The following is a 27,984-nucleotide window of genomic DNA, read 5'->3' on the forward strand; positions in this document are numbered from 1 at the left end:
TTTAGATTGCTTAGCGAAAAATGCTTAATTTTTACAAATTTCTGAAAATCACATTCGAACCTCCTACCATAGAAGAAAAAAGATAGATGATGGAATAGCGATGTCTCAGCGTCTCGAAGAGACTGCCATCATGATTAGTATCTACAGCAACTAATTCAGATATAAGCACGTCTCAACAAACTTTAATCCAAGAATAGTTACAGATAGCATTTAAAGTCAAAAGACTAGAGTATATAACTTCAATTTTGTACAAATATTAATTCTGTCATGTGATCCATTCTTGTTCTCACAGTGATTTCTAGTGGCCCTCAGGTAGCAGTAGTGGATTATATATTATGGAAACCACATAAGAAGGAAAGATTCAGATCAAACAAATATTTGCTTGGTCATTTCTTCACAGTCACCTCTTTAAGAATATTTGCATGACTAAGAATATCAAGTTTCTAGACCTCAAAAGGTCAAAATCGCCAGTCAAGAGGAATTCCAGAGAATCGCGCAATAATTGACTGTTACCAGGGACTCCCAACATGTTAGCATAACCAGCGTCCAGCGTGGCTATCTAGCAGTCCTAACAATCCTCCATCACAATGAGTGTCCTGGTACTTTTAATTACTTGTAAGACAAGTTCAATGACCACGCGGTTAAGCCAGTATTGATGTAAGGATGGCCATTTGGGTAATGACCATTAAATAATTTATATAACCGCGATAAAAAGCAGTTCTAGTTGAACTCATATTTTTATCTTACTCTGGAGCTAGTGAAGCTATACATAGCAGGACTACAAAAACAAACAAACAAACAAACAAAAAGAAAAAAAAAGAAAAAGGAGCCATTTAAATTAAGCCCCAACCCCCAATAGACGAAGAACAATCTACCTACATTTGTACTGTTGTACTGCAGATGTCGATTTAGCAACTACCTCCTTGAGAAATCCAGTCAGTATCGAGGTCACTACCTACCTACTTACGCCCATCAGTCGACTGACTGACTGACTACCTTGATTCACGACCCCTCCTGCCCCAACTGAGGTTCATTTCATTTCACTTCATCGACGGAAAAAAAATGTCTGCCAGCCCCATCTATGTATGACAACGTTCGTTCACCACAGCCTTATATAACGGCGATAACGCCATTGGAATATTATTATTAACTGTGTTGACAAAGCCCTAATACTTAGTAGTGGAAACTTTATTTCCAAAAATGTTAAAATGTTAAATTAATGGCGACCGACTATGTTGAAGAGGTTATACAACCAGCAATTTATTTATCCTTGACTATCTATATTTGGCATCCACCCAGTCTGATATTATCGAAATAGCTAAGCTAGCAGACAATAGTGTATATTTGTCGTCATAGGCATTCACTCGTCCCATCTATCTATCTATCTATTGTAATCCGTAGAGAGAGCTGAATCTCTGCGAGGTACTTAGGCGGCTACAGCTACCCTCAAAAGCTCACTCCGGGCGGCAGCTTTCGTAGCCAGCGTCTCCATCGGCGTATTACCCAGAATCTCGAATGTCGCCACGTCCGCGCGCACAACCTTACGGAACCACTGGCGGAGTTCCATAGCGACGAGCGAGTCAACGCCATGCGCATTGGCTGGCTTGTTGACGTGGATGTCCGCACGGTCCATGACGAGGATCTTGGCGAGCTTCGTTGCTAGCGCGTCGCACACCAACGCCGCGGCAGCATCCAGCGTTGTGGCTACAGGAAGAAGCGTGCCCAGGGCGTCGATAGCCACGTTTGAATCTGCACTGCTACTACTGCCAGCGGGAACACTCCCTCTGGCGCGGGTAAGGTAGCTGAAGACTGGTCGCTGCAGCCAGTAAGGCTCCTCGATGCCTTGGGCGCGCAGGGCAGCCGGTGTCTGGAGGCCAATGATGACCTGGCTCTCTTCGGGCGAGAGAAGCGGGAGCGAGTCGTTGCAGTAGTACTCGAGCAATCCCAGAATGTCTTCCGTATACACGGGCGTAGCGCCCCGAGCGGCGAGCTGCTCCGCCAGCCCGACGTTCTTTGCGACGAAGCCGGCGTCGACCACCATACCAATGTCAATCGACACAGCTTTCTCTCCGCAACTGATGCGGTAGCGGGCAAGGGCGTCTTGGAATGCATTCCCAGCGGCGTAGTTGGCTTGTCCAAAGCAGGGCGCAACGCCGACGAGCGAGGAGAAGAGGATAAAAAAGTCGAGATTGCGAGGTAAAAGGGCGTGCAAGTTCCATGAGCCATCGATCTTTGGCTTAAGCACTGCATCAAAGTCTTCCTTTGGCATGGTATCAAATTTGCCGTTCTACGTGTGTTAGCTGGGTCATCTGGTCGATATATAGGTTAGCTCACCTTGAGGACCATTGCTGCTTGGATGCATCCCTTTATGGGCGGCATCGTCTTATTGACTTCCTCTAAAATAGCTGCGAGAGACCCTTTATCACTAATATCGCATATAGGCGTAGCAACGCTTGCCCCAGCTGACTTCAGTTCATCAAGGAAACGGAGCGTATCCGCATCCTCCTTTTTCGTCCACGAAAGCAGTATCAAGTGCCGTGCGCCTCGGGAGACCATCCAACGAGCGACAGTTCGTCCAAGACCGCCTAAGCCGCCAGCTATCAGGTATGACACGTCGGATTTCAAATTGTAAGTCGGCAAAGAGCTTAGGAGTGTCTGCGACAATCCACAATTAGGCGTTGCCTTCAGAGTTGATGCTTCGCAACTTACCGGCACAATATCGTCCTCGCCGAATTCAATCACCATCTTGCCACTGTTCCTCCCGCTTTGCATGAGTCGAAGGGAATCCTCGAGCTGGCCAAGTCGATATACCTGGAGTGGCCTGGGAGCGAAAATCTTCGAGTCCGCCGCAAGCTCCAGAATCGACTCCATCAGTTGGCCCGCCATGCCTGGCTTTCTGCGCATGATGTTCACGAGGTTCATGCTGGCAAACATGGTGTCATCCGCGAATGAAGCCATTGGCAACGACCCGAACGTATTGATGTCTTTCATCCCTGTCTCAACGAACCGGCCAAATGGAGCGATGCATTCCCAGGAAGCACGGAGACGTTCGCCGGCAAGGGAGTTTACCACTACATCCACACCGCGCCCGTTGGTGAGCTTTTTGATGCGTTGAGCAAAAGCAACCGATCGGCTGGAGAAGATATGGCTGGGGTTAATCTTGTACAAGTCAATCAACAACTGCCTTTTCTCTTCCGTCCCGACCGTCACGAAGATTTCAGCACCGAACAGTTGAGCAAGCTGGATCGCGGCCTGCCCAAGCCCACCGGCTCCGGAGTGGATGAGCACCGATTCGCCCTGTCGCAGATGAGCCAGGTTTACCAGCGCATGGTATGCTGTGCAGAAGATAACTGGCAATGCTGCAGCCGACTGGAGGTCCACGTTCTCTGGGATGTGACGAGCCAGCTTTGCATTGCAACGGCCGTACGTTCGGAATGACCCTAGAAGAAGAGCGCAGACACGGTCACCGGCTGCAAAGCCCGATTCCACTCCCGCTCTTGTTACAACACCAGAGGCCTCAAGACCAAGGGTAGTATCGTTGAGCTGCCCGAGGGCGGTCAGTAGATCCCTAAAGTTAACCCCACTGTACTTGACAGCAATCTCAATCTCATCTGTCTGTAATGGATCTTGAGCTTGTAGATCGTCGGAGAATTGAAGCGTGTTCAGCAGACCAGGGTGTCCGAAGCCGAGTTCTAATGCACGCATAGGCTTTTGACCGAACATGCGCGGCTCGGGTTTACACTCGGCACTGTCTTGAATGATGTGCTTGTTGACAGCGTTGGTTTCAAGCACACGGCTAATATGTATAAGCCCATCCCGTTCTATATACTCGGCCTCAGCGAGCGCCGGCGGTCCTTCACGCATGGAGTCCATGACTTTCGCGATATTCGCCACTGTCGAGGGTCCGACGCATCCATCAGCAAGAGAGAACATCGCAAATGACAGGCTTTCGTTCTCAGCACGATATGCGCTCAGCACACCACGTATCAAACTGGTAAAAGGACTTGAATCCGCGCCATCTGAAACCCATAGAAACGACTTGCAGGACGCGAACACTTTTTGCAACAGCGAAAAGTTACTGTCCGATATCCCGTATAGCAGGGGTCCATCGATCTCAGGAAGAAATATGTAATTCGTGGAAGCTACGCTGTCCGCCGTTATGTCTGATAGAGGAACAATCCGGCAGCCACGTCCAGTATAGTGTTCCTTCAAGCTTGCTGCCAGTGCCATTTGCTGGTGAGAATGTTGATCGACGACAATGGCAATATTTTCCAAAGGCAAATTCTCACAGAGCTCTCCGGTAGCGGTGGAAATCATGGCGCTATAAACGTGACATCGTTCATGCTGGTGGTTGCGAAGCGCCGCATCAACGCCAGAGAAGCCGCTCTCCTTCAAATGTGTATGCCACCATTCTTCTGACATCAACGGTCCTTTCTTCCGATGCTCTTCTGTGCTGAGCCACCAGCCAGAGAATAGCCCAAACACGAACTCGAGCTGCATAAGATGGGCGCCGGTGATTTCGATCAGGATGATATGTCCTCCAGGCCTGAGTAGCTTTCGGGCATTTTTCAAGGAGTTCTGAATAGATGTTGTTGCATGGATGACGTTGAGTGCAACTATCAGATCATACGCTTCAGGCTCAAAGTTCTGCTGCAAAGGATCCTTCTCGATATCCAGAACGGCGAATGTCATCTGACCTGCTTCTGCGTAGGTAGAAAACTTCTCTCGGCCACGCTGCAGGAAACCTGGTGAGATGTCTGTATAGCAATACTCCGCGAAGCGAAAGACACCCGACTTCTGTCCGGGGTGATTAGCTAGGGCATCTATGATGCGGGCGGTTCCACTGCCAGTGCCAGCGCCAATCTCCAAGACGCGCAAAGCAGGGTTCTTGTGTGAAAGTGCATCGATGTATCGAGCTGTTTGCTGGAAAACATGCGGTACGCCAAGGCCTTGGCTGTACATGTCCTCAAGGGAGTTGTCACTGAAAAGCAAGTCCACTGCAGTCAATTCGCCGCGAAAGATCCGGTTCAGATTGCTTGCCACTCGCGCGAGTAGTCTTCCTTCTGGGCCCGAGACTCGAACTTCTTCAAGCAACGTATTGAAGTACACACTGTGATTCCTACGCCCTATCCACGACTCTGTAGAGGCATTCTTGGCCGCAGCCAGGCAGCTTCTGGCCCAGTCTAGGTAGTGGCGCAATTCTGCCTTCTCTAAGGTGGATTCTCGACCAGAAAAACTGTCAGAGAGGCGTGACATGGCGAGATAGCACAGAGCATCCCTCTTCCTTGTCATTGTATCATCCGGAATGTACAAATCTTGGTCCGTTGAGCACCATCGCTCAACTTCCGTTCTGTCAAGTAGATCGAGATCAGGCTTCGTGTCAATATGATAGCACAAGCGCTGATGTGTATTTCCTTTCGTCGAACTGTTTTCCAGAGATGCAACAGCGGAGGTGTGCCAGGATGCAGAAATACAAGGCTTCCCGGACGCAACATGGACAGCAACCGCAGAGGCTTTTACATTGCGAAAACCCTCTGATTTCACTTCCGTGAAGATGCGGACTTGTGGATCGGACGCAGAACTCAGGGCATCAGAAATCCAGAGACTGTCTAATCTCGTTGGAACCAAAGTCGGAATTTTGTCTCGGCAGCCTCTAGAAAGAGCGGGGACGATGAGCTGAAAGATCGCATCCAAAGCAGCAGGGTGAATGGCATGCGGAACCAGACTTGCTTCAGGCAATTCTTGTTTCCAGTGTTGGAGATTCGCAACAGCTGTAGTCTTCCCTGCATTGTCGTGCTGAATCTCTTGCAAGGATCGGAACGTGGGCCCATACGCAAGGCCCATGGCACTGAGATACTCATACAGTTGTTTGGAGTCCAAGTGCCTGTCACAAGTATCAAACCGTTTAATGTCACCGGTGCTCAGTTCGTCATGGCTGCTGTCTGAGTGGTCAACCCATGCAGCTTCACTTGTGGTCACCTCATGATATTCCGAAGAAATAGATCCACGACAACACTCTGCCCAATCTTCGTTGTCCAGCATGTACAGAGAAAATTCGCTCCAAGATGATAGTTTTCCTGAGCTATCCTGCGGGCGTCGAAGATGGAACTCCACCTCAACCTCCAGGTTCTGTGCTTCTGGGGATACACTCAAAGCCCTGGAAAATACCACCTCTCGGAACCTGTAGGCGCGAATTCGGGCGCGAGATTTGGAGACTTGGCGCAGGGCTTCCATCGCCATTACCAGCATGCCAGCAGCAGGACAGACGTCCAAACCATTCACCTTGTGACCAGCGACCCAGGGATCTTCACCGGGTCGGATATAGTTCCGCCATTTCGCCTGCAGCGGGTTCCAGTCTGGTACCGGAGACCCAAGCAGATCATGACGTGGGAATTCGCGAAATCGTATGTTCTTGCTCAACCTACTTTCATGCCAGTATTTCTTGGTATGATTGAATGGATACGGTGGCAGGTCTGTGAGCAGCCCTACCTCCCTCGCAGAACCGAAACCGTTGACTTTGGAGATGTCCACGGAAAGGCCCAAGCAGTGAAGGGTTCCCATAGCCTCCAAGGCAGTGTCCAGTGCGGATTGATCTCGCCGAAGAATTGATTGGTAATAAAGAGGCAGGCCCGGACGGGTCTCGGTGAGAATCTCACGCAGAGGGCTTCGCAGTGCAGAATGCGGACCTATCTCCAAGAAACAGTCGATCTGGTTTGGGCCCTCATCAGTCCAGCATTGCGTGTGGGCAAAGGCTGGTGATGTCATGTAGGATACTGCACCAGAGAAGTTGATTTGATTAACAAGGTTTTGAGTCCAGTATTCCGCCTTCTGGACCTCTGCATTCGAAACGAGTTCACCGGTGACCGAGGAAACCATGGGAGGATATGTTCCTCCGCAAGGTCCGGCCTCGAGCTTGTCGAGGAGATTCCTGTAAGGGCCTGCACCAGCCATCATGTATCGGGAATGATACGCAACATCCACATTAAGCTTCCTTGCGAAGATGTTTTCAGTGTCTAGCAGAGCCTTGAGCGTATCAATGTGCTTGATGGAGCCAGCGACCGTGACGTTGTTCGGACTATTGATACATGCGATAGATATCTCCCCATCACATGCATCTTCGGAGATCTTGTCAAGATACTGTTGAACGCGTGTAGCAGGCAAGCCAATCGCCATCATACCACACGGCCATGGCTGGGACTTTCTCAGCTGGGACACGATGACACCACGATAGAAGGCGATCCTGATCGCAGACTCGAGAGAGATGGCACCCGCGCAATAGGCGGCCGCAATCTCCCCGGATGAGTGGCCAACAACCGCGGAGGGCACGACCATCCAGGACCGAAGAAGATCAACGAGAGCGATCTGTAAAGCCACGCACAACGCCTGGCTCACGGCAGGGTCGTCGACTCTTGAAAGGTCCTTGTCCTTTCCAAGCTCGGCTTCTAGAGACCAGTCGCTGTTCAACTTTAATAGCACATCATCTGCAGCCTTGATGCTGGTTCGGAACGCTTCGTAAGCAAACAATTCGCGGCCCATCGCGTGCCATTGTGCTCCCTGACCGGTGAAAACAAACGCCAATCTTCTCGGGTCAGACCTCATGCTGTGGGACGGAAGTTGCTCCATCTTCGAGCACAGCTCGTCCAAAGAGCTGGCAATGGTAAAGGACCTCCACAGAAGATGGCTCCGTTTCTCCGACAGGGTGTAGGCGAGATTGTCCAGATATGCATCATCGGGCTGAACCGCTTTCATAGTTCCAAAGTGAGCTCCGTAGGCATCCGCAAGTCGCTTTATGCCGTGCTCATCGGCTGCAGACCAAACGAATAGCGATGGCTTCTTACGGACGATTGGCTGGCGGATGCCATTGTTGTTCAACAGTCCTTCGGGGCTTAAGCTTCCTGACGTCAGTGAGCACGTCTCGCCGTTAACGCGTGTCGTGTGTCGCCCAGAGATTTTACGAGCTTTCATGTAATGATAAGCATCGTCTAAGACGGCATGAGCATTTGCTCCACCAAGCCCAAAGGAGTTGACGGAAGCCCGCCGGACTCCTGCGTCAGGCCATGGCATTACGGTAAGGGGAAACTGGAGAATATCTCAGTGTCTTTATTTCTGTCGTATGGGAGTGTACTTACCTGTAAATTCCACTCGTCCGCTTTGATTTTCGGACTGAGCCTCTGAAAATTTATATTGGGAGGTATCAGACCTCGCTCGAGTACCAAGATAGCCTTAATCAGCCCAGCCAAACCTGATGTGGCTTCCAGGTGACCGATGTTTGTTTTGACTCCACCCACAATGAGTGGCGCATCTCGTTTGACATCCTGGAAAGCGGCACTGATTGCACTTGTCTCGATGAAGTCCCCCAATGGAGTGCCTGGACTCAACGGTAAGAGACAGAAAACCCTCAAACAGCGGACAGAAAGGTCTTACCAGTGCCGTGTGCTTCAAAATATCGCGTCCTAGCCATGCTTAGTCCACCATTCTTGTAGACTTGTCGAATTAGCTGCTCTTGGGCAGCAGAGCTGGGTTGCGTGATCCCGCCGGGAGTTCGACCATCTTGATTCAGACCCGTTGATCGGATGACTGCTCTGACAATGTCGCCATCCTGCAGCGCGAGACTTAAGGGCTTAACGACGACGACTGCAACTCCTTCTCCGCGGGAGTATCCGTTGGCGCGGTGATCGAAGGTGCGGCATATGTTATCGGGAGACAAAAAGCCGAGGTCGGCCATCCCGACCATCGATTGTGGATCGTAAATGAGGTTGCTTCCAGCAACAATTCCCTATAGCAGGTTGAGTCCATGCATTCAGAGACTTTTTGATACGAAATGCTCACCATAGTAGACTCTCGAAGGCGCAGGCTCTGACAAGATAAGTGTAGAGCGTGCAACGTGCTCGAACAAGCTGTGTCCAGAGTGATACTTGGGCCCGTGAAATTGTAAAACCAGCTCAAGCGGTTGGCCAGAAGGGCCTGCAGAGTACCTGTGTTCTTGTACGGAACCTGCATTTCCGCGTCGCGGCTGATGAGCAGCTCATGGTCATGGTGGAAAGACCCGACGTGGACGGAGGTATTCGAGCCCATCGCCTTTTCAAGAGGAATGCCAGCTGATCAGAACGAATTAGCGGGCTTTGATGATCTCAGTTCTACCGGGAATGCTTTACCATTCTCTAGGGCTTGATAAGTGGTCTCCAACAGGCATCGTTGTTGGGGGTCCAGGGACGCAGCCTCCATGGGGTTCATGGAAAAAAAGGGGGCATCGAAGCACTCGATATCTTCTTTAATGAAGTGACCGCCTCTGATATTCATCTGAAGTTGGCAAGTTCAGCCATGCACGGAAGTGCCAGGATGTTAACGCTCACCGTGCCGACATGCCGCTTGTCTGGGTGATAATAAGCGTCGATGTTCATCCTGTTCTTCGGAACTTCCGTCATGGCGGATCGCCCATCCAGCAACATCTGCCAGAACGACTCCTGCGAGGAAGCATCTTGAGGCAATTTGACCCCCAGTCCGATGACAGCAATCGGTTCCAGCCTATCCTGCTCATCGTCGATCAGGGGCATATGGTCACCGAATCCGTTGGATCCATTCTGCTCCGAGTCACCATTCGTGGCCTCGGTTGTCGAGTGGTTGGACATTCTCGCGAGAGATTCGGCCATGTCGTGGTCTGCAAGGCCGTGTCTTGCCCCATATTGCGAGGTCTCCGCGAAAGACTCCATATCTTTATGATCCTTATTGCGTGCTGGAGGCGTCCACAGAGGGCAGGGCGTTGTGATGACCTTCGACCTCTGGAACGCATGCTGGCAGTGATATAAAGTTCATGACTGGAGTTCCCATAAATAGTCCACAATCGCCTCCCCTCACCTCGAGCGGCCTATTCAGCTGAAATTGATGTACGGAGTCCATCCGGTGTCGGGCAGACGTGCTTATTCACCGAAGAACCTGCATCCGAAGCCGCAGCTGCGTCGTCTGGCGGATCGTGCCGCTCCAGCATCAACTCATGTTTCTGGAAATTGGCAGGTGGGAACTGAATATAGCCAGAACAAAGGCTACTCGCCGTGGCAGCCGCGAAGGCTATGGCTTGTGGTGGATATGTCGCTGTGCCGTCCTGCAGGCGAATGTCATCCTAGTCTGATATAATCCAGACCGTCTATTTTCTGTAACTGCAGTGCGATCGACCGACCTGCCAAATGGAAATAAGTTAAGCCATGGTAATACAAACCGTGTTGGCCATTCGATTTCCTCAGGGATGGGCCTTCACCTCCAGCAAGGGCAGGCTGAGACGTCACAAAACAGGATAAGACAAGGGGGCGAGAGACGATTATTCGTCAGTTGTAGCATGGGGTAGCTATTGGGAAGGTCACACAGGCAAGTCACATTCAGTCTGCAGTGCATATTAAAATAGGGTCGTCGTCGAACCACATCCAGTCAGAGGTAGGACAAAGGTTGTCATTTCAGCCCCAGATGTTGGCGGTTGGAATCCCGATGACCTTCTCGTCAATTTCGAAATCCATCAACCATCTGGCTGAGCCTGTCACAACAGCTGGGTCCTCTAGACCCATAAAAGAAAGTTGTACAGCGAAATGAGAGACTTTCGACTGCGAAAACGGAGAAGATTCGACGATGATCGCTGCAACGTCTTCCTGCACATGCAACCAACCGTGGGCCCCAGACATCATGGTCGCCGGGGATAAACGGTGTTACGGAAAAGTCCTTCCTACCTACCGCGCCGAAACGTAGGCTGGGCCTGACTATCTTTATGGTAGAGTTTCATTTAGCTTTCTTCAGCTTCTGGTTGTGGAGTGTTTCTGATCGGAGATTGTTTGCGCCTCCTTCTGGACTAAAACCCAAGGCGTCGCTCGACATGCCATGAGGAACGCTTGTCATCTCGTGCATCCTCTCGATAGAAACAGCTCTGAAAGAAGAGGGCTTCATGCTATTCTATTCATATCTCCTCCTACCTTTGACGCTCCCTGCTTCTCTCTGTTGTACCTTATAGTCGCATCATGGCGTCCGTGGACTACTGGGAGTACGAATCCCAAGGTCTTGGCCTGACGATTTCGATGATGGTCATTGCCACCTTATCAGTCATACTCCGCTTTGTCGCTCGGGCGAAGAAGAAGACCGGCTGGGGTGCCGATGACTGGATGATTATCCCTTCGCTGTTATGCTTCTATGGGTTCACCAGTGTCAACATTTGGGGTGAGGAGCCCAGGCCTTTTGATCTGGCTAGATACCTGATCCTAGTGCGCCTTAGACACGACACAAGGAGGCATTGGAATCACTCCCGATTTATTACCGCCCCCTCTGGCCATTTCTTTAGGGAAGGTCTGGCAAACCCTCCCCTCTAGACAACACTGCTGAATGTCGGAACAGGCCTTCTATATCGAGCCCATCTTTTCGGTGCCGGCGATTTGCTTTGCAAAACTCAGCATCCTTTGCCTCTACTACAGGATCTTTTTTGTTTCGCGGACATTTTGCAGATGGACCCTCATCGTCGGGGCCACCGTTGTGATCTGGATGATTGCCTGCACTGTCACCACCATCCTGCACTGCCTCCCGCAGGAGGCCCTGTGGAATCCAACCATCCCGGCTCGATGCATCAACTTTGTTCTCTTCTTTGAGATCATTGAGCCCATCAACTGCCTCCAGGATGTCGTGATTGCTCTCATGCCTTTCGGCGTCATCAAGCAATTACATCTAGATCTGAAGCAAAAGATCTCCATTGGCCTCATTTTTTCCATAGGCAACTTGTGAGCATCATCTGTTCGCGAGGATCATCCCTCTTATGCACTCACTCACGGGCCACAGGGTTGCCGTCATCAGCTTGATACGGATCGTCCTGATCGCGAATCCCACAGCTTCACCCGGTATTTTTTTTCCCCCTCAAGATTCTCGAGGGATGTGCTCCTACTGACCGACAGCAGACGCAATTCTTACCAGCAACAACTGGCTGGTCGCGCAGCTTTGCATGGCGATCCTGTGCGCGAACTTCTTGACGTATCGCCCGCTCCTTCCGCAGCACCTCGTCCCGAGCCGCATTTCGACGTGGTTCAGTTGTGTCCTGGCCAGCTGGAGGTCCACCCATCGTAATTCAGAGGTGTATGACCTTGGCAAAAATGCGTGGCCACGGGCCGCGCGATACAACAATATTGACAGGAACGGAAGTGAAGGCACTACACTCACCCTTTGCGTGGCCGGCCCTGAATCGCAGAGCGATTATCCCCTGAACGCCATCAGAGTTTCAAATACCCTTGAGGTGGCCTAATACCACGCAATCAGGGAAGGTGGCCTTCTTGCAGGTCTCTCACGGTAAGTTTTGCCTTCAGATAGAGATCCTGTCGTCGACGTTCTCCTTCATCCGGAAGCGATAGGCGGAAAAGAGGTGATCTCTACCAGAAAACTCCAGTTAGTATAATGATCTTTATCCTGATATTGTACAACAAACCGGGAGATAATGACCGCGCATATGGCGATGAAGTATTTTCTTCCCATAGCCTTCAATTGTCCCTGTTTCTGTTCCTATACCAGGCCAGTTATGGTCTCTTCTACCTGTAATTGTTGCTCGATAGGATTATCTGTATGATAAGTTAGACCAAACATTGTATAGAGTCTCCAGAATGTCCCAAGAGTAAGCTCGAAGCCTCAGATTGTAGCATTTGAGAAGATCATCCGATCCTAGCGCGGACTTCATTTGACATTGGTGTAGAATTTCGTTTGCAGGACTGCAGTGGGGATTTTATGACACGCTCCTCAACTTAAAGGTGATGGTTCTCTTGAAGATGGGATGCAATAGCATTTGAAGAGGCGTTGTTCTAAAGGAGAGACAGAATTTCAGCCTGAGCCACTCTGGCTTGCCATGCGCTATACGCATGGCGGGGCTGGCACTCACGACTCACGGGCGTAGATCCCATTTCGCCCCGAAGCGACAGGACGTCGATCAACCGCTAAACCGGAAAAGAGAACAAAGCCATGCGAATCAACATGGCTTAAGGTGAGAATGTATGGTCTTGAGCTCGTGAGCTAGTTGTGATTTTGGCCTGTGAGAGAATATCTTTGATCCAAGATGTGCATGCAAAAAAAAGGATATTACAGGGATAGTCAGGCCAAAGGAAGGCTCCAGTCATGCAGAAAGAGTTGACTGTGCCATCAATAGATGCATAGGATCTGGGAGAGTGAGGCATCATACTTTCCTGTTTGCTCTGCCAATGCTTGAAAGACTTCTCTTATCAGTTGATAGTGTCCTCCAGAATTGTCGTAACAAAGCACCGTATTCTGGCCATGAAAGCAGGAATGCCGCCAAGAGAGAGACTCTGTGGTCTGACTTCATCATTCTTTTTTTTTGTTTTGTTAACAGAGACTGGGCAGTCCAGTCACGTCTTGAAATTATTACTATCACGTAAAATATACAATATGGACTGGGCTGAAGCAGGCCTGACCAGCCACGCTTTGCAGGGTCTTGAGCGAGCAGCACCTTCCGGGTTTGATTGCTTCTGCAATTTCTGTCTTTCACATATGCCTGTTGTTTGTAGGATCATGTTTTGTTCTTTGCTTGTGAATTCTTAGTCCCAACTGCCTACTTTCTCTTTTGCTCTTCAACTTCACTCAGTAGTTATTAGGCGGGGCTCTGACTGAGCGCATCATACCCCCAGCCTGGTAGTATACCTGTTGTCGGCAGAATCCCAACGTTTCACAGACTAACTGACCACTCTTCCAGGGCTCGAGCTTCCCCTTCTTCCTTTCTTGCTCCTATTTCCTCCCCAGCAGGGCTTGCCGAAGCCAAACACATTCAAATAATCACAACACAGAGCTGCCATTATGCAACGCCTTCAAGATCTCCCGGTCGAAGTCATTCTACTCATCTACCACTCTCTCGACGACGTCGACGATGCCTTACACCTCGCCAGAACCTGCAAGAAGCTCAATTTGATCTTTGATAGTACTGCAGCACGGGTCGAGATTTTCCGTTCGATCATTGTACGGTCTTTCTTCGCACGCAATCTTGTGCTGAACCAATGACTGACTTCTGGGATAGAGCAATGCCCCTCACCATAAGTACGATGTTCAATTAACCTGTCTGCAGAACCTCGGAGTGACCTACGTGTCAGTAATGTATCCCACTCGTGGTTCTTCCAATGTTCCGGACGATGCTCCACGGCCCACCGCATGCGAACTTGAGCCGATACTCACAGCAGAAAGATATCCAGAGGATTTAGCAGAGGAGGAGGTCTGGGGAATCGTCTGTCGGTGGCAAGGGATGCGTTGTCTCTTTGACCTTTACTGCGATGCGGCAATCTACCCAGTCTACCTGAATTCTGTGTTCCCTTGGTGGCACCAGCGATCGCATGAGCAGGGCAAGACTCATCTAGGGCGACGAGCCACTTCCCTCGCTATTAGGCTCAGCGACAGAGGCACTCCAGACGTTGACATCAAAGCAGAAGCAGGCAGCATATCGACGGTTCTATAAGGCTTTGGTCACGCATTGGGTCGCCATTGAGCACCTGTCGATTGCACGAGCGGTGGCATACCCAACCGCCAAGGAACGAAACCTTCACATGAAATGGGTGCATGAACTCTGGCGTAACAATCGCGATCGGCCTTTACAGGACAAGCTAGACATTGTGGAAGTGGCTGACTTTGTATGGGAATTTCTCGCTCGAAAAGTCTTCGACACCACTCATCTGGGTGTACCCTTCCACGAGTCTCGGCTGCGAAAGCTGTATCTACGTCCTCCACATCTGATCGAGGCTCTTATTCTGTCAGCGTGGCCATATCCGGATTCATTCAGTGACTCGTTCGGCATTCTGGAAAGTCCGAGCTTTCACTACGACAAGACAGGCGTTATTACCGGAAAGGAGGCTGATCAGGGTGGGGCAGATCATACCAATTTTAATAGTGATATTGATCTGGAGGATGACGTGGGAAACTCCTTGGTCCGCTTGCAAGACGAGGATATGAGTGCAACGAATGAATTGCGATCCCAGCGGAAACTTGACTATCGGTTGGGATGGTCGTCCTACCGAAGAAGGCAGTGGAAGACGGACGACAGAGGCAAGGTCTTGTTCCGCACGGACACTGATGAACTACTGACGGAGCGAATTGCGGGGAAACCTAGTCACGGTGGCCTTGCAACAAGTGCTGTCAAGACTCGATAATGAGAGTAAAGGATTCGATTAACAAGAAGGAAAGGGATGAGTGCGTGCTCTATATTGTCAGCCGTCAGCAGAGACGAGCATGGTCTATCCGGCCTTTGTCCTGAACTTTTTATTACAGAAGCCTTCTGTACATGATTCTTGTCAGAAGACTTGACATGATAGGTAAGTCAGAATATCGTTCAAAAATCTGCGAGCAGCTCACTCTTGCCTCACCTAGACACTGCGACTTTAGTGAGTTCAGGTAACAATCAACTCATCCATTCAAGGTGATTTACTCACCCGGCTTCATTTATACCCATAAAAAAAATGTTCTTTATATCAATTGCATGACATGATAGAGTGAAAGAAGAAACTAAGGAGAAGGAAGATAGAAGGTTATCAGACCAAAGAAATATTTTTAAGGACAAAAATCTAGGAGGAGGGGGTAATATTATACTGACAGAATAGGGAGCTATCTAATATCGCAATATATAATCAGATATTACCTTACAAGAACATACTTTTACAGATAAGGGCGGATATTAATTAGAGATAAGGATGATATGCTAAATATACCATTGAGGCTACCGGGCGCGCAATTACGCCAGCACAGCCTGAACCTGGGCAGGGGCAGGCTGCAGGGCATGCGTTAGCCTTGTTTTCTCTTGAATATTCTTGGAGAAGCGTCTTTTCTCGCTTGGCGTGTCCTCTGATTCGACCGCCACGCCAGCCTCGTCTTATCGTCTCTGCGGGGCGAGCCTTGTTGCGGCTCTCCAGCTGATATCTGGCTTGCTGCTGGCTTCTCCATTCTGCCTGTAACTAATGCTTCCAGACAACTACGCTTTGTATTGCATGTCAGAGATGTCCGACGGACAGATCCGACCATGTCGGAGCGACAAAATGTGACGTTGCAGAAACCACCACCACTGCATGAAACGAGACATGGCATCACAAGAGTCATCCTCGAGGAATTCAACAATGTTACGCAACGGTCCGACGACCCTCCCAAGTCCTTCATTTGCCATTACGACCTGAAAAAGATATGGAAGGACAAGGACCGCATCAAGGCCGTGCTTCACCCAGACGATATCCCCCCCAGTATTCTCGATGTCATCCAAAAGACCATGTTTACGATTCTGTCCGTCCTCGTGTCGATCGGCGCCCAGAACTGCCTGGCGGAATTCCGCAAGCGACTCTTCGAATCCAACGGCAGATATCCACGTTTCACTGACAGTGACATACCGCTGGAACGGGACAAAATCGATTTTCTCGCAGAGGAGCCCGCTCTGCTGCAGCAGTTCTTCGAGCAACAGCACAAGTTCAGTCCGGTCGTGATCAGTCTCGAGGAATTACAGACATTGAGGGAATATGACCCACTCCGACGCCTTCCTTTTGAAACCATAACAGAAAATCTTGGGTCTGGTGCTTTCAGCGACGTCAAGCTGGTCGGAATCCCGCCGAGGTATTTCAAAGAAGTGGGTGGATCTGACTACGACCAGGTAAGGGCCAGCGACTCCAGAGCAGAAAATCTATCTTGGCTGACAGAAGCAGGTCTACAAAGTCGCTTGTAAGAAGATCCACGTGGACAAGAACTTCAAAGAGGAAGTGGACACCCTTCAGATCTTGAAGGAGAGCCTGACGAGTCAGGACCATATTCTCAAACATCTGGCGACGATCAAGCATGGGTTTGATCGGTACATCCTCCTCCCATACGCAAGCTTGGGCGATCTGTACCAGTTTTTGCACTGCGGCAGAGACGTGGACGACGACTACGACAGTCGGAAGTACAATTTCAAGGACCGGTTTCGAGAAATCCCAGATCCTGGAAGTGGCGATGTTTCCCGACCGCTGCTGAAGCAGTACCGGGCTCTTGCGGGCGCGCTGAAATGGTTACACAGCGGCCTCGACATTGAATCCAGCAGCAACTCGAGCACCGTCTACTGCGCCCACATGGATCTCAAACCGGACAACATTCTGATCCAGCCTGATGGTAATTCGATTGTGGGGAAATGGATGATATCCGATTTCGGTATCTCCGTGGTCCATGAGAATAAACGCACGAAGAACTCGAATATCGTCTCGGTTCGGGACTGGTATGAATGGTATGAACGACACTCTCCCACATTCACCTTAAACACGCAGCCAAAACGGAATAGCGGCACTTATCAAGCGCCAGAGGTCAAGTTTTCGGAGCAGCGGCAGGAGCATCCTGTGCGCCCGGCAGCCGGTCAGCAAGGAGTCGGGCGGAAAAACGATATTTGGTCTTATGGCTGCATATTTAGTGAGGTGCTTGCCTGGGCTCTCGGGCGAGACGGCGAAGTCGAAAACTTCCATCGTGAGCGGATGAGAAACCGCGGTGACGATTACTTTTTCGATTCCAAATTCCTCGGTCCGCAAGGTGGTCCGGACCAGCAGTTCGAGGTCCGACGATCCGTCATCGACTGGCTGAATCGGGTACGAGACGAATCGAGGAGTCCTCACAAATGGGTTCGTTGCTGGGCGGACACAATCAAGAACATCCTGATTGTGAACCCTGCAGCCAGACCAAGCGCAGAGCGACTCGTAGACCTCGTCGAACATGTCAAGTATCACGAGGCGCACTCGAGAGACAATACTCCGATCGAGTGTCCCTATCTGAGCACGTCTGTTCGAGAAGCCCGAATGGATTCGGGCAGTGAAGTCAGACCAACGCCTTCTATCGCGGTGGTTGAGCCTGAGCTAAAACCTCAGAGTCAGCCTGTCCCTAAGCCAGTGCCAGCACCAGTGCCTAATCCTGAGCCTGTGTCTAAGCCTGAATCGGAACCTGAGCCACATCGAAGCCGATCGATGCGAAGCCTATCGACGTACAACACGAAACCGCCTCACGCACATGGCATCTTTATCAACCCAAACACACCGACTGCGCCCACGGCGCAAAACCCCGTTTGTTGGAACCGGGTAAGAGGTGTCGTGGTCGACGTTGCCTTATCTCATGAGAAAGAAGGAACTGCAGTGGCATTTTTGATGGAAGACCTTGTTCAAATCTACAAGATCAGTCTGCAGGATTTCTCCGTGACTTACCATCGGAAATTCGAACTTCCTCGTCCCTCGAAATGGGAACATGCCCAGGTATCATTTGCCGGCGGAATGCTCGCAGTTTGGGGGTATTGTGCGCAGCGGAAGAAAAAATTGGTAATGTTCTGTTCTACACCTACTTAGTTTGCGATCTGTCCTCACTTTGTATAGCTCTGTCTCCGCAACGTCGATGAACCCGGAACAAATCTCGGACCTCCCATTTCAGAAGGAGTCGAGATGCTGAAAACCGTCGCAATATCACCGCAAGGGGTTGTTGCTTTGGTCCGTCGCGAGGATATCGTGATTAAACGCGCCAAGTAAGCTCCTCCTCTTATCTCGGAAGGAGGTTCCTCTAAAGCATGCTAGTTCTGATGATGTGCGATTATCTCCGCGACCGAGGCAGAAATTTGCTCACGCGGCTTTCAATGATGTTGGCAATCTGTTATTCGCCTGGGCGTATGACAAGACGGAGTCACTCTACGTATGGAGGGTCAATAACGGAGTCATCGAAACGGTGACCGAGTCGGAGAGTCACTATCCTTCGGTGAGTTTGCCATACATTTCGATTACCCTACTGACAGCTAACCAAGTGTGTCTGTGTAGGAGGAAAGAAGCCCGTCCACCACCAAGGTGATCCCTTACAACACGTATCACGGATGCATCATCGCCGCTCCGGAGCAGCGGTTTTTTCCAGCGCAGATGCGAAGCTCTCTGATCGACAATAACGACGACACGCAGCTGCTGCTCAACCGCCACGACATCCGACTGAAAGATGTGCAAACGGGGTGTGTGTTCCAAGACCACTCCTTTGTCGCTCTGGAGAGGAAAACAGTCCTATCGATAAGGGGCCTCAAGGACAGCTTCTGCTTGAAAGAATACGAGATCGAGTATCAAGCGCATCATTTCTTGCAGCGTCAGGGGCCGGAGTTGTGCAAGCTTACTTCCAGAGCGGAGAGCGCTTCGCAGTTGAGAGTGTTGGAATGCGGTGCCGATTTGGTGGCCGTGGTCTGTTATCAGGACGGGGAGATCGAGTTTGTGAGGTTTTCCCATTCTGGATAGGATATAGAGCAGTCTGTATTCTTCTATTTGATATAGTTTACAATTTCTATATAGCTATTAATTATATATATCATATCGTCCTGTTCCTTACGGCCAAGCATGGCAGTTCGTCTAACATGTACTTCCGTCACGTCCAAGATGCTCGCAATGTCGGTGTTATCCAACCTTTCCGACAACGTCAAGTTCGTTCTGTCCAGCTTCTTCGCTGCTGTGGTGGCGGCGCCCTTTATTAGGACGCTGAAACAAACGAAAAGGCTTGCCTTTCCACCAGGCGTCGAACAGGACAATCAGAACATAGATCAGACCGGTAATGACGGTGAGCGGCAGCCATGTCGCCAGGAAGATCCAAAAATCCTTTGCAATCACGATCTGCCGCGCATCCTGGTCGAAGACGAAGAAATTCATACCGTAGAGGCTCACGACAAAACTCCCCGGTAGATACACTGCCGAGACGAAAGTGATGATCTTGACGGCAGCGCTGTCATCGACACTGTCCTGTTGCAGATCTTTGAGCTCGTTGGTGACGTTGCGCAGCTTTTCTGTTAGGTCGCGCAGTTCCTTGTCAACCTGGGCGGTTTCGAGCTGGTTGTGCAGTGTTAACGTATACCCGACCTGACGCGTGTTAGCCGTTATCCTTTCTCTCTCTCAGTTCTCTTCTTTTTAAGGGAGTTACCAAGTCAATGGTGTTTCGAATCCGAGGCAGCAATGCTTCACAGCTTTCGATATACCCCGCCAAGGCGGTTTCGAAGGAGACCAGCTCATTCGTCTCGTCGTCAACGCTCTCCTTCAGCTTTCGCACCACGTCGAGATTGTTGCTGCAGCATGCCTGCGCTTGATACGCCCAGTCGTTGACATTGCGCAATTCGGTCACTCTTTTGAAGCTTTCGTTTGGATCGGCCTCGTCGGGCTGCATGGTCATGGCCGCGTCGGTCTGTCGGGTATTATCAACATTAACTGCAAACACAGGGATGTCTTTAGGGAAGTCTTTATACCGCGTCATTAAACCTCTCGCCCAGATACCGCAAGTACCATCGCCAGTTGTCCAGGAAGGACGACAGCACCAGCAAGTGCAGGCGCTCCGGGTCCGGCATGTCAGACGTGCTTGACGACGTAGCGAGCGGCGTTTTGGAAGGGTCAATGCCCAGCCATTCTAAAACCTGGGCGTCGAGAACACTGCTCTGATTGGGATGCAGAAGGACGAAAAGATCGAATTGCAACGGATGATCGTCATGCTGATGCTGATGGTATACCCCTGTATGCCGGAAGGACCACGGGTTATGCGGGTCTCGAAAGTTCTCCTCAACGTAATTCATCTGATATGAAATATCTGTCGCCATGATGCCATCTTTTAGCGTTTGCATTGGCCAAGCACGATGCTTTGACTCACGGGATGACGGAGCTCCTTTCCTCTGTGATGAAGAAGAGCCGGCCGAAGAATGGCTACTCCCTGCCTCTGCAACATGCGGCTCTTCGCCAAACGAGAGAAGCACGTGAAGGAAATCCGGATGGACCTTGTGTCGTCGTAGGATGTGGCACATGAGTTCCGACGTGATCATCAGCGGGCGGATGGAGTTTTCGGAGTAGATTGAGCTGGAAGGAGTCAGCAATTGTATCGATAACCCTTAAAAAAAAAAAGAAATGACTTGCATTATCCGCATACGAGTATCTTCATAGCCAGCATCCACAGCGCGAGCGAGTTGTGTCGCGTCGTTGTAGACGGTGGATATCACGGTCCCTAAAAAAGCGATGGTCAGAGTTATGCATATATGCATAGCCTGATCACCATCATCTTTTTTTTCCTACTCACCACTTCGACTAAGATCAGTAATTCGCACATGAACCTTTCCTCCTCTCCTCAAGAACACGCGCTTCTCGCGATTTTCCAATCGCCGCTTCAGGATCGCTCGGTTGATTGACGTTGCGCTGCGACGGGTCGCTTCGGTTAGATAATCGGTCCATGAGGAAGAAGACGAAGACATCTTTGGGGACTTTCTCTCGTTTGTTTTTTATTTATTTTTATTTTTTTAAGTATACCGACAGTGGCATTTATCTTTTATTTATTTATTTCTGTAGTCACTTTCATGTCTATCGGTCTTCTGGGCGAGTGCGCCTGGTCTGGCTGAGCCCTGAGCGCCCTTGCAACTTGCAAGGTTGCTCGTATCGCCAGCCACGGGGATTATAATCAGCCTGATATCACTCCCTGGACAGGTGCAGGCAGAGGGTGCATGCAATCTGCACAGCCCGGACAGCATAGCCCGACAGCATGACCTACGTAGCAGTAGCAGTCATACTCCGTAGTCGCCGATTAGAGCATTAATTAATTACGCACATGCAGCAGGGCGGGGAACGGCAAAGATTCTCCATCTCGAATCAGATCACTTTTTCAGCACGCGCTAAGGCATGATTGTCATCAGCTAGCTGCCCACCCTGGCTTGTACAAGCCGCTTGAGCCGCCTCGCCTCAGCTCGCCTCCCTAGCCAGCCTTTCCCTCCTGTTCAGCCGCACGCGCATCGGCCTCCTTCTTTCGATCCAGGATCTCGAGGGTCATGTCTCTTTATTACGTACGTTATTTTCTTGTCATGCATACTGTGGATTTGCCGCTTTTTTTTTTTTTAACATACCTCAGCTCTTCCTACCGAAGCCTTAGCACGCCCTCCCAGGAGTATATAGATCAGCACTCACCGATGTCAGCCTCTCCGGTGCTCGAAAGTGCCAGCGATCATTTTCATGCTGGTCGGAACAGTCAATATCCAGCACCATAAAGGGTAATAAGAATAACTGACAGTAACCTTAAAATCGATACCCTCGCCATACCTCTCCCTCAGGTAGGCTTGTAACTCGGGCCCGAGACCGGCGTACTTTGCGATTGCGGGGTTGAGGACGTTCTTGTAGAGCTTTGTCATGGCAGGTACATTAGACGAGATCAAGGAGTGTCTGTCCTTCCTGAGCAGGCTGAGGTTGAGGTCTTCCATGCAGATATATAGAAGAAATTAAGGAGTAGATTAGGTATCTATCTATCTATGCCCGAAAGGCAGCCAGCCAGTCCGGCCGCCTAGTCTCGATGAATTGTGATTCATCCAATTAATAAGGTCAGGGATCTTCAGCTGGTCAGCTGCCTCGTGGCGAGTCTAGGAAAAAAAAACATAAACTTGCGGGGGCATGTAGTGGGGTACTGTACATACATGCTGTTATCATCATTGGCAAGGCTGAGAATCCGTCCGTTAATAACTGCTCTCTCTCAAGGCATTTTATTGAAGTTTTTTACGCTGCACCCCGACCAACAAATCGTGAGGGAGTGAGCTGCCAGCTGCAAACCCAGATCATGGCGGAGCAGCGCCCGCCAGTCAAGTATCCAAAGCTCAGGTAAGTTGAGTTGAGTTTCCTCGAACGCACGAGGTACATACATACATACATACCTGATCCGTCGACTGATGTAACTGTCTATCTATCTAGGCAGACCCTCTACGGATTCCAGATCTTTGTAGGACCCCTAACCCTCCTCTCATCTCACCAGCATGACATTATACTGTTCTAACAGCAAGACAACCGATATGGATCACAGTTCATCGTCCTCAGCGCCGTCATCGGCGGCGGCATCTTCAGCAACAACGGCGAAGCCCTGGAGGTGGCCGGCCCCGCGGGACTTCTCCTGTCTGTCGGCGTGATCGGCATCGTGGCGATTTGCGTCGGCGAAAGCATCGCCGAGCTGGCGCAGCAGTTCCCCGTCTACAATGCCATTGTCGAGTATGTGCGCGTGTTTGTCGATGAGGAATTGGGGTGGGTTGTTGGGGTTGCGTATTGGTATACGTTCGCTTCCGTCTTTGCAGTCCAGAATCTCGCTGCTGCAAACCTGTCGCAGTACTGGGGGCTGGACCAGACCTGGCAGACGCTCGCGTTCTACATCCTGGCCCCGCTCGTCATTCTGATCCTCAACTTTCTCGGGGTGTTCTACTATGGCGTCGTCGAGACGATTGGCGGGTTTTTGAAGATCTGTCTTGTCCTGGGGGTCTCCATCTTCTTATATGTCATTGCTGCTCAGCGTGAGTTGTCTGTCCTGCCGTCAGTCAGTGAGCACGATCAAGGAATAAAGGCTAACCTTGCTTGTTTCTTGCAGATGGTCGAGGGGGGGAGATTGGCCGTAGGTGGTGAAGCGATCCATCCCATGCCGGACAGTAAATTGCTGACTGAACTCTTTCACAGCGATCAACGATGGCTTTGAAAATAAGACCCAATTTGTTAGCAATCATTCCAAAGCAGTTTGGTCAGTACTCTCCACAGACCCCGTCATATCAGGCGTGAGCTGATCTTTTTTTTTTTCTAGCTACGCAATCCCCCTCGTCGCCTACAGCTTTCAGGGCGTGGAGATCATCGCCTTGACCGCGTTCGAAGCCCGAGACGCTGCCGCCATCCGCTGGCCATCCAGATGGATTGCCTATGTGGTCGTGGTTCTATATCTGCTCTGCACAGTGGGCGAGGCGCTCAATGTCTGCTGGAAAGACACCAATCTGCCCTACATCTACAGCGGGGCGGGCAACAGCACCACCGCTTCTCCACCATTAAATCCGCCATCAAACAGCATGGTTATCATTGCCGCGTGGAAGTCCGGCAATCAGAATTTCGCCGGCTTTCTTAACGCCTGTCTCATCTTCAGTGCTCTGTCGGCCTCCAACACTTCCCTGTATGTCGGTTCCCGGACGCTGTACGGCATCACGCGCGAGATGCCCGACACGAACTGGTTCAATCGACGCATCAAGCGGTTGAGTCTGGTGGTAAAGGGGACTGGTGTGCCTGCTGCGGCCCTCCTCTTCTCGGCGGTTTCATTCTTCTGGCTGCCGTTCCTTCAGCTCAAGGGTGGATACGCTCTTGAAGACGTGCGTTGATTTTTTTTTCTTCTCTCTACCCCTTCTGCCCGATCAAGTGTTAATGACCGCAACAGCTGATTGAGATCATGTCCGTTTCCGCGAGTGTGGCCTGTCTCATCGTGTGGGCGGCCCTGTGTTTGGCCTTTATTCGCTATCAGCGATGGTGAGCTATTTCCTCCTCAATTTTGTCTGTTAAAACTGTTCTGAATGAACGACATATACAGGCTCAAAATCTGCGACGCCGACTTGGCCAGACTGTACCCGGAATTCAAGCGGGATTCCCAACAGTACACGCCCCGGACCTTCCTTGGCTGGCTCCAGCCCCTGGTCGCCTGGATCGGGCTGGTGGGCTGCATCCTCGTTTTCGGCTTTGCGAGCGCAACCTGGTGGGATACCCGCGTGAGTGTGACCAAGGTTGCAATTGCTTATGCGGCGGTAGTCTCCCCCTTCCCATGCACATTTATTTTTTTCTAATGTACAGTACTTACTTAATTATTAGCACATCGTCCTTTTCGTCCTCTTCATCTTCCTCAAACTCATGAACAAGAGACTGTTCAAGCCGTGGGGCGTGAAACTCGACTCGGATGTCCAACGCCTCGTCGAGGAATTGGATCGGTTGAATTATAAAACGCTCGATCCGACACCGTCTAGAGCTACCCATTGGTTCAGGACGAGGCTGCTGCGTTTGCGGGGAAAAGGCACACCGAGCAGAAACAATAATAATAATCCGGATGATAACGTGGCAGCACCGACAGCGATAGTAACGTCGAATGGACATGCTGTGGAAGGAGAAGGAGGAGGATCTGGCGGCATCCTTGTCGAAGGCAACAGAGGGGGGACGAGAGTGACTGTCACCGACACGTCGTCATTGTAAGCCCTAACTATGTACAGTACATACATGTTGTGCATGCATGGTTCGGCATGAGCCAAGGACTTGGCATAGTAGTCCAAAAGTTTCTTCAAGTCATATTTAAAAGGAATCTAAAGGGATTCGCTATTAGGTTATTGTTAATAGGATCTTGCTTTATATAGGTGATATAGCATATTCTGGACAATCTATGAATTGTTATTGTGAAGGTGGAACTATTTATAAGGCAGCTTCCTGGCTGACAATAGAAGGCAATACTATCAAACTGATCAAACTTACTTAAAGGAATACGCACTTTAAAGGTAAGAATACAGAGCTGTAATATAATGATGGTTGTTATTAGATTAGAGAACGAACCGCTCACGAGAATACTAGTGTGGTTTTTAAGTATATATATTATTTGTGTTGGCTAGTTATAAAATGAGATAAGTCGTACCAGCACTGATAAATGAGAATCCTCCTCAGATTCACAGCACCACAATTAGTGGCAGCGTTTAGGGCAGCAACAATATAAGGCTATGCAGATAAATTAGTGCTTCAGCTGAAGCATGGAAGCTTGAGCCAATGCAGTATGAAATCACCCCAGTTGCACAATCTCATGGCATTACTTTTCATTTTCAGAAAAAAAAACGCAGCATGTCCAAAACTGCAAACTGAGCCCTATTCCATTGTGCAGGCCAGGATTAAGGGCTTGCTAGAGTAATTTTCATTAATACTCTCAGCAAGATGTAAATAGCCTATAGATGCTTCTTGCATGCTATTCCAGTCTAGCCACAACCAGCTTTCCAACATAACGTAGGCAATAACTAGCCCTGAAGTGGGACAATAATAAGCAGCGGACAGTTCCGAGTCCGTATCACTTCGTGTAACATCTGCTCTACTCCGTATGCCCGACATCTTGCTTGCTGGTCTGTGTAACTAACCCCAGCAAATAACCCGTGCAATTTCTCCCTGGCAGCAGATGTGACTCGTCCTTGTGTTGGAGTGCTTGCTGCGCCGCATGACCGAAATAGGCTTAACGCCCACGAGACTTCGTGTTCTGTCATCCTCTACACAGCCTCTTATGAATAGCATCATCTTCTTACATTCGTCTCCAAGAGAGTATGCGCTCCTCTCGCTCCCTGAGCTAATTTCCGAAAAAGGTAATCACTTCTACTACTTTATTTGTCGCTTTCTAGCACTTCATCAGCCTCATAGCCCCACAGTTGATCAGGCCTAGACCACGCTTTCTTCCCCACAACAACGCCGGTCCGCAAAGAGGTTGACGACGACAGAATATGGAGGACACCGGATTTCCCAAACCGTACCCCAAAGTCAAGCGCCCAGCCCACCGCGAGAAAGAGATGAAAGTTCTGGCTCTGGGCATGTCCAGGACCGGAACCATGTGTGCGTTGGCCGCGGATTGAGCGAGTCGGTACTGATAGGTCAAACAGCTCTTTGCGTCGCGCTGAGAAAGTTGGGCTACACGAGCTACCACATGGCTGAATGCTGGCTGGATAGTGCCAACGACTCGATGAGCCTGTGGCACGAGGCTATCGAGGCCAAATTCAACGGCAAGGGCCGTAAGTTCGCGGGGGAGGACTTTGACAAGATGCTGTGGCGGTATGATGTACGGATTTCCATTGCTGAAAGAGGACTTCCTTTCTTGAGGTTACGTTGCGTTGCTGACTATCCAGGCTGTGACTGACATTCCCTGTATCCTCTTCGTCGATGAACTCCTCGCTGCATATCCCCATGCTCAAATCATCCTCACCAACCGTCCTGTCGAGATTTGGGTCCCATCCATCAAGCGATCCTTCTATACCATCCTCAGCTGGAAGCGCTGGCGACTCCTCCAGTTTTTGGACCGGGTAATTTCTCTGATCTGGCTTTTTCTGATCTACATCCGCTAACTGATACCTCTCCAGAGAGACGTCCATCACTATATTCCCATCCTACGCTCCTCCCTTACCGTCTGGACCGGTGGGAATTGGCAGGATGAGACCCGTCTGCCCGACGGCTATGCAGCACACTACGCACATGTGCGGGCCGCTGCAAAGGCGCAGGGGCGCGAGGTGCTCGAATTCCGAGTCCAAGACGGCTGGGAACCATTATGCCAGTTTCTGGGAAAGGAGGTGCCAGATGAGCCTTTCCCGCATGTCAACGAAGGCGACTGGGTCGTGGGGCTGCACTACACTATCTTTTGGATACAGTCGCTCCGCGTGGTCTGGAGAGTGCTGAAATGGACCGCGCCGGTTGCGGCGGCTGGAGCTGCCTGGTGGTGGTATCGACGGTAACTATGAAAAGACTGATCCCATATTCTCTGTATCCAATCGAATAGCAATGAAGGCTGTGTGCCCTACAGCAAAGATGATCTAAAGCAGTGAGCGATGTTTGACTGACGACGGCATTCCGCGTATATGTAAATGCATCAAGCATATTCTCCCCCTTTGAAACGGGTAAGTACTAAACAGTTTACAACTTACTACAATTATACTTCTTAAGCCGTTATTTTTAAGAATATTTCAAAGATATTTCCCTTTTACCCGTCCCTCTGATAGAAACCCGCCATTGCCTTAGAGGGATGTATATATACTCCTATGTAATCTATTAAGATTGTATAGTAGTTTGGCTCGTAGGTAAATTTCCTTACTCTCTACTCAGCTATTCAATGGCCTTACTGCAGAGTAATATCTCAGGATAAGTCGACCTTAGACTATAAATATAACTAACTTGACTGCATAATAGGCTGACATAATATAGCACTTCTAACTAACGTATTTCCCGGCTGTTTCGATCACCCGGTTGCTCCGATCACTAGAATACCCATACAAAATGCGTTTTTTTGTACGCTCATACCACAATGTCTATATTATATCCTAGCCTTTAATTTTAAAATCAGATTATATATAGGTATAACTACTTGTAAGAGAAATATAAGGTTAATATTATATATATTGCTTTTTTAGATACCTATTTAATTTACATAAAATTACACTGTATTTATATTATTCCAGTAAATAATAGAGTAGACTAC

General features: G+C 50.0%; 7 protein-coding genes across 7 annotated transcripts; 4 read left to right on the forward strand and 3 right to left on the reverse strand.

The window, feature by feature from the left end:
- Positions 1–1,426: 1,426 nt before the first annotated feature.
- T310_1661 (Enoyl-[acyl-carrier-protein] reductase (NADH)) lies at positions 1,427–9,650 on the reverse strand (the record flags this gene model as incomplete). The annotated part of the gene is made up of 8 exons (XM_013475466.1): positions 1,427–2,287; positions 2,335–2,655; positions 2,710–8,079; positions 8,130–8,368; positions 8,425–8,776; positions 8,830–9,098; positions 9,156–9,300; positions 9,354–9,650. 8 exons carry the CDS (start codon positions 9,648–9,650, stop codon positions 1,427–1,429), a joined length of 7,854 nt encoding a protein of 2,617 aa, XP_013330920.1.
- Positions 9,651–11,310: 1,660 nt separating this feature from the next.
- Positions 11,311–12,079, reverse strand: T310_1662 (uncharacterized protein; the record flags this gene model as incomplete). Its single annotated transcript, XM_013475467.1, has 3 exons — positions 11,311–11,665; positions 11,790–11,852; positions 11,910–12,079. The coding sequence occupies 3 exons, from the start codon at positions 12,077–12,079 to the stop codon at positions 11,311–11,313; spliced, it is 588 nt and encodes a 195-aa protein (XP_013330921.1).
- Positions 12,080–13,809: 1,730 nt separating this feature from the next.
- T310_1663 (uncharacterized protein) lies at positions 13,810–15,146 on the forward strand (the record flags this gene model as incomplete). Its single annotated transcript, XM_013475468.1, has 3 exons — positions 13,810–13,968; positions 14,027–14,230; positions 14,361–15,146. The coding sequence occupies 3 exons, from the start codon at positions 13,810–13,812 to the stop codon at positions 15,144–15,146; spliced, it is 1,149 nt and encodes a 382-aa protein (XP_013330922.1).
- Positions 15,147–16,009: 863 nt separating this feature from the next.
- Positions 16,010–19,238, forward strand: T310_1664 (uncharacterized protein; the record flags this gene model as incomplete). The annotated part of the gene is made up of 5 exons (XM_013475469.1): positions 16,010–16,624; positions 16,677–18,296; positions 18,351–18,496; positions 18,546–18,723; positions 18,783–19,238. The coding sequence occupies 5 exons, from the start codon at positions 16,010–16,012 to the stop codon at positions 19,236–19,238; spliced, it is 3,015 nt and encodes a 1,004-aa protein (XP_013330923.1).
- A 156-nt stretch (positions 19,239–19,394) lies between these two features.
- On the reverse strand, positions 19,395–21,217 carry T310_1665 (uncharacterized protein; the record flags this gene model as incomplete). Its single annotated transcript, XM_013475470.1, has 5 exons — positions 19,395–19,850; positions 19,912–20,169; positions 20,231–20,859; positions 20,899–20,973; positions 21,046–21,217. 5 exons carry the CDS (start codon positions 21,215–21,217, stop codon positions 19,395–19,397), a joined length of 1,590 nt encoding a protein of 529 aa, XP_013330924.1.
- A 1,343-nt stretch (positions 21,218–22,560) lies between these two features.
- On the forward strand, positions 22,561–25,268 carry T310_1666 (uncharacterized protein; the record flags this gene model as incomplete). The annotated part of the gene is made up of 10 exons (XM_013475471.1): positions 22,561–22,601; positions 22,692–22,719; positions 22,777–23,278; positions 23,353–23,376; positions 23,439–23,499; positions 23,560–24,109; positions 24,175–24,263; positions 24,325–24,499; positions 24,600–24,970; positions 25,199–25,268. The coding sequence occupies 10 exons, from the start codon at positions 22,561–22,563 to the stop codon at positions 25,266–25,268; spliced, it is 1,911 nt and encodes a 636-aa protein (XP_013330925.1).
- Positions 25,269–26,350: 1,082 nt separating this feature from the next.
- On the forward strand, positions 26,351–27,984 carry T310_1667 (NAD dependent epimerase/dehydratase; the record flags this gene model as incomplete). Its single annotated transcript, XM_013475472.1, has 8 exons — positions 26,351–26,354; positions 26,402–26,530; positions 26,619–26,818; positions 26,876–27,240; positions 27,575–27,582; positions 27,711–27,794; positions 27,861–27,872; positions 27,965–27,984. Coding segments are annotated over 8 exons (822 nt in total), but the record flags the coding sequence as incomplete, so codon positions are not given.

This window comes from Rasamsonia emersonii (genome assembly GCF_000968595.1).
Source record: "Rasamsonia emersonii CBS 393.64 chromosome Unknown ctg1118621759998, whole genome shotgun sequence".
NCBI classification, from domain to species: Eukaryota; Fungi; Ascomycota; class Eurotiomycetes; order Eurotiales; family Trichocomaceae; genus Rasamsonia; species Rasamsonia emersonii.